The sequence below is a fragment of the Triticum dicoccoides genome, chromosome 6A, assembly GCF_002162155.2.
Source record: "Triticum dicoccoides isolate Atlit2015 ecotype Zavitan chromosome 6A, WEW_v2.0, whole genome shotgun sequence".
Classification (NCBI taxonomy): domain Eukaryota; kingdom Viridiplantae; phylum Streptophyta; class Magnoliopsida; order Poales; family Poaceae; genus Triticum; species Triticum dicoccoides.
In genome coordinates this window covers 466,026,723-466,031,916 of record NC_041390.1, presented here as the reverse complement: position 1 = coordinate 466,031,916, position 5,194 = coordinate 466,026,723, and the positions used below count along the sequence as shown (strand labels likewise).

At 48.0% G+C, this 5,194-nt stretch overlaps 1 protein-coding gene across 1 annotated transcript; it reads left to right on the top strand.

Annotated features, from left to right (window-relative positions):
* The first annotated feature begins 1,643 nt into the window (after window positions 1–1,643).
* LOC119319350 (probable WRKY transcription factor 12) lies at window positions 1,644–4,778 on the top strand. The gene is made up of 4 exons (XM_037593843.1): window positions 1,644–2,095; window positions 2,192–2,265; window positions 2,393–2,563; window positions 4,483–4,778. The coding sequence occupies exons 1-4, from the start codon at window positions 1,796–1,798 to the stop codon at window positions 4,646–4,648; spliced, it is 711 nt and encodes a 236-aa protein (XP_037449740.1). The 5' UTR covers window positions 1,644–1,795; the 3' UTR covers window positions 4,649–4,778.
* The last annotated feature ends 416 nt before the right edge of the window (window positions 4,779–5,194 follow it).

The following is a 5,194-nucleotide window of genomic DNA, read 5'->3' as shown; positions in this document are numbered from 1 at the left end:
GTGTGAGTCGTGCGGTCAAGCTAGGATGCGGCGCTAGATGCCGGGCGTGGTGGCATGCCGGAGCAGTACTGCGACATCGGTGTGACGTCGTGTAACGCACGACATGGTGGTGGTGTGGGTTGGGGATCGGGGATAGCGACGCAACTGGTTGTGAGGCGGCTTGGTTAAATTTGGCCCTGCAACGACGCGGGCCATGGGCGGCTGCCTCTGTCGTGGCCATCTTGGCTGGCGGAGGTGGCGGTGCAGTGGTGGTGGTTTGGCTCCCCCTCCTCCTCTGCTCATGGTGTGCTCGGATCTGCGGCTGGAGGCGCGCCTTGGATGTGGGGAACGACTACTCGACGCGTTGCGCGCCCATGGATGGACGGAGGTGGCAGGGGCGTTATGGTGAGGGGGACCGGGGTGTCTCTCGGCATTGCCGTCACCATGATTTGGTGGTGACAATGGCTCTGGTCCCTGGTTTGTGTGGCGGGGTTTCTGCGGTGTTACTTGCAGCCGCCGCCGACCTTGCCCACTGCCCAGTTCCGGCCCGCTGGGCCTCCTTCTTGCCAAAGGGATCGTTTTGGGGTCGAAGGAGGGGCCTTCCACTACCCCACCCCTCAAAAAAAGGTGGGGCCTTCTACCCCTTTACCGATTGGCGGCATCTGTAGACAGTGGCAAAGCTGGTGGGTGGTCTTGCATGTCAGGGCAGCGGCCCTGGTGGTTGGAGACACGATACTCGTGGGAGGGGCGCACGGCTCAGGTGCTGGCGACCAACGTGTGGTGGTGTTGGTGCGGCAACCTGTCCATACCACATTTTGGGAGCGGTAAGGGTTAGCCGGGGTGAACTTTTTTTCAAGCTTTGGCCAGGCCAACGGTGGTGGCGCCCATTGGCGTTGTCACCTTGAAGGCACCGTCATGGCTGCTCATTTCTCTCTGAGGCACTCCGGGTGAAAACCATGATCCTGTGGATTGGGCGGTGGCGGCGCTTCGACATCGTGTCTTTTTTTAAGGCGCCGCTTTGGAGGCCCTGTCTTGTTGATGTTCGGCTTCATCTCCTCGCGTGACTCTTTCATAGTCGAGGGCTCCTTCGACCTCTAGTGGTGCTATATTTTCTATGTCGTTTTTGTGGAGTCATTTGGAGCGATGTAGGCGTTCTTTAGCACCTTTGTATCCGGCTTCGTATGTGTGTGCTGTGTGTTTGTATAATTGTATCCATTGGGTTATATGTTGGTCGTTGCTTTATCTATAAAGCGGGGTGAAATCCACTGACTTCCAGTCATGGATGGTTAGCTTCATGTAGGTTTTCTCTGAGATTTCTTCTCTGTTTTTGTATGTACAGCTGTAACAGAACACTTTTTTCTTTTAGAAAGGATGATAACCCTGGCCTATGTGACAAAACAAAATATAAAGGCATGCGGTAGCTAGAATGCTACTGGTTTACGTAAGAAAAATAATAATAAAAGGCATCTGTGTATTGAGCTAGAAAGTCATACCCGACATCTAGCTAAGAGGTGGTGAATTAGCAGCCAGTAGCTAGCTATCAAGAAGGCAAACAGCTGCTACTGAAGTAAGTACTGTACCCACGACACAACTTGAGCCAAAAAGGCCCTTTAAAAGGGGGCAGCTTAGACCAGCGCCCAGAGCACCATAGCCCACCACTTCAAACCTAGAGACATCAACCCTATCAGAATTTGACACGAAAAAATAAGAGAGAGAGAGGTCTCTCAGGAGAGAGAGAGAGAGAGAGATTGACAAGTCTATCTCAAGAATTCTGTGCCCCCAAGAACCACCTTGTGTTCAGTACGCCACGATCTACATGCATATATGCATGGATCAAGGGAGCCAATTGGGGATGGCTTACTGTCTTCCAAACCTCAGTGTGCCAGATCACTACTACACCACACCTGTTCCTCTTTCTCCACTTCAACTACCCTTCCATCCCAAGCCTCTCCAGATGCCATTCGACCAGGAAGAAGCCTTGATGCTCTCTTCTGACCATTGTGGGCTATACCCGCTGCCGGCGCTTCCGCTCGGCAGCGGCCACTCCGCCGGCGCGCCTGCCATCGTCTGCGAGAAGCCCACGGTCGGTTTCATGCCTAATATTGGGGCTGAGGAGGTATGCTCTTTGCTAGCTTCATAATCATATATAGAGAATTACAAAGATGATCAATTACATATTGATGCCTTTAATTTGATGTCTCTTCCTGATCAGGTGGGCACGTCGGTGACGGCAAGAGTTGGCTATGAGGGTGCCACTGCCTGTAATGGTTATTCTAGTAATACATGGTATGTGAGTCAGTGAGCGAGAGCATGTTACGGGATGCGTTTGTACCTAGCTAATGTTGCTATGTTCATGAGATTTAACTGCATGTTTAGCGTTTGATGCCATTGTGGTGTGCGTGTGAGCGTACAGGTGGAGGGGCTCGACGATGTTGGCGGGGGAGAAGGGGAAGATGAAGGTGAGGAGGAAGATGAGGGAGCCGAGGTTTTGCTTCCAGACCAGAAGCGACGTGGATGTACTTGACGATGGCTACAAGTGGAGGAAATACGGGCAGAAGGTTGTCAAGAACAGTCTGCATCCCAGGTACTTCGGTTCTATAAGCAATTAAGAACCCTAACCTATTTCCATTTTTACCTGTTATCTATGAACTCCTCAAGAACTTTGCCCGTGTCTCTGCTATTTTCTACGAACTCCTCATGACCTTTGCCCGTCTCTGCTAGGATCGAGTACAAGCTCGTACAGATTGTTTGAAAGGGTCAGTTTTATGTGGTAGTGGTAGGTTAATCTTTTGCCTTGAGAGCTAGCAGCTTCAGAAGTAACTAGGTTAGAGAGATATCGATCTATTTGCTTCAGTTAATGATCTATTTGCTTCAATTAAATTGTGGCTAACAGATCCAGGGGGGACCTGATTTGAGATTAATTAGCCTGCAACAATACCGCAGTACGTAGTACGTGCAAGCTGTTTTTATGGGTACATATCTGAGAATACTTAATAGCCTGATGTATTCTGAGCGCAAAGTAATATACATGAAACACGCTCTCAACATAGAATAAAGAAAGTTCTCTTTTTTTTTTAACACGGTACAGATGCAAGCGTTCATACATACACGCATACACTCATCGCCATGAACGCACAGACGCACACCCTATCCCTATGAGCACCTTCGAGAAACCGAGATGACATATCATCTTGAGATTTACGAAGTCACCTTAGGCGCCTCGTCGTCGACGGAAACGTCCCCTCCTATTAAAAGTGCTTCGCCGGAAATCTTGAAATAAATCCAGGAATAATGCGAGCATCAGGACTTGAACGCTTGCAGGCTGGGGATATCACTGTTCCTCTAACAATCCAACCACAAGTTGATTCGTTAAAGGAAGTTCTCTTAATTTGTGGTTTTGAGGTATACTTCATAAGAAAAGAATGCTTTCATTGGATACACAGGCGCTTAACTAGTCCATACATATAGTTCAGTTGTTTCGAATCATCTGGGTCTCGATCGTGTGCTTCTTCAGATAAATACAGAAGGCCTAAGAGAGTTCTCTTCTATTATCTGAAAAAAAGAATCTTCCAAACCATCTACCGGTGCTAATTTATTCTTATCAGACTAGTAGAACGGGTGAACTAAGGAGTACTTATTGTCACACAGTAAAGTTTCTAAAAGAACAGCAGGGGCGTGTGGAAAGGCAGTGGCATTATGACAGAGGAGATTGTAGAAGGGATATCATCTTCCACACGAACAAATATATGGCTGAGAAGTAGCATGCGATAAAGCTGCACGGATCACTAGCGGTGGTATATATAGTTTAGGCACCTCTACCTAGCTATATATATATATATATATATATGCATATATACCGAAAAAAGCTCTCGTGTATATATATGCATATACACGAGACAAAATGAGATACTTCATTGTATCTATGTTTAAAGTTAGTTTTCAACTAGTGTGTCCCATTCATTAAACATATTTGGTTCATGGAGTACTAACTGTTATCTATATATGCATCTAGAAATTTTATATTCTTTTCCAAATTACAACGCATTATTTTTCCACGTTTTATATTGATTTCATAGTTGTTATCCTTTGATCAATGTAGCAAAAGAAGAATAGAAAAAAAAATCGTGATAGGGCAAATACTACTAGGATATAGTAGACGCCCATGCATGCATTGCCTCCTGCATATATGCGTCAGGACAAATGGAACGGACATTTTAAGATGATTGTGCTTCTTCAAAGAGTCTGAGACTTCAGACGACAGCTAGCTAGGTCAGTCAGTGCGCCATATATAGGTCTGGCAGCTTGGTTTTCAGCAAACTGTGTACTGGCTAATGATTTGTCTGCTCTGCTGAAGAATAGATATATTCTGATCTCCTTTAGAAGTGGTTCTGGAGTAGTAGTAGTAGTACCTAAAGCGGGGCACATATACCCCATAGTGTAAACATCATAGTAAAAAAACACATCATGCATACTGTAAACATTTTGTTGGCCATGGCCATGCAGGAGCTACTTCAGGTGCACGCACAGCAACTGCCGCGTGAAGAAGCGCGTGGAGCGGCTGTCGATGGACTGCCGCATGGTGATCACCACGTACGAGGGCCGCCACACGCACCCCCCCTGCGACGACAATTCCTCCTCCTCCGGCGACAACACCACCACCTGCTTCTGATCACCTGCTCCGATCCGTCCATCGTAGCCATGCAAGTGCTCGATCGATCGAGCGAGCGAGCAAAGTGCATCCACCGATCCACTTTTTGATCGATCGATCCGCTCCTTATATTTTGAAGGGTGAACGATGAGACGGCTCCTTATACTTGTACGATCGATGTACTGCAGATATATGTTCACTCGATCTATGCACGTACCAGTACTGCATGTGCATGCATGCATGCATTTCTTTCCCGTAGGCAATAGAGATACTAGTACTGTACTTTCTATGTACGAGTATCTGTGCATGTGATGGACTTAGCTACACTAACGCGTGGTAGCAGCAGCAGCGCGCAGCAACTACTCAAACCGGTGCCCACTGTGCATGCGCAGGTGATCTGGCCGGGCGTATGCATGCATGCGCTAATGTACACTGCGCAGACGGCCGGGCCTGACACAACATGTACACGCGAAGGAGTTACAGAGACGACGGTGTGCACATCAGGCATGCATGCTAATGATTGCGCAACGTGCCACAGCTGTGGCGCCGAAACGAACACGGGCTCCC

Bases quoted from the DNA above. Each gene is read 5' to 3' on its own strand.
- LOC119319350 (XM_037593843.1), top strand. From the start codon at position 1,796: ATGCATATATGCATGGATCAAGGGAGCCAATTGGGGATGGCTTACTGT. The intron at 2,266-2,392 runs GTATGTGAGTCA...GTGAGCGTACAG, and splicing joins GGTTATTCTAGTAATACATG to GTGGAGGGGCTCGACGATGT. The intron at 2,564-4,482 runs GTACTTCGGTTC...ATGGCCATGCAG, and splicing joins AAGAACAGTCTGCATCCCAG to GAGCTACTTCAGGTGCACGC.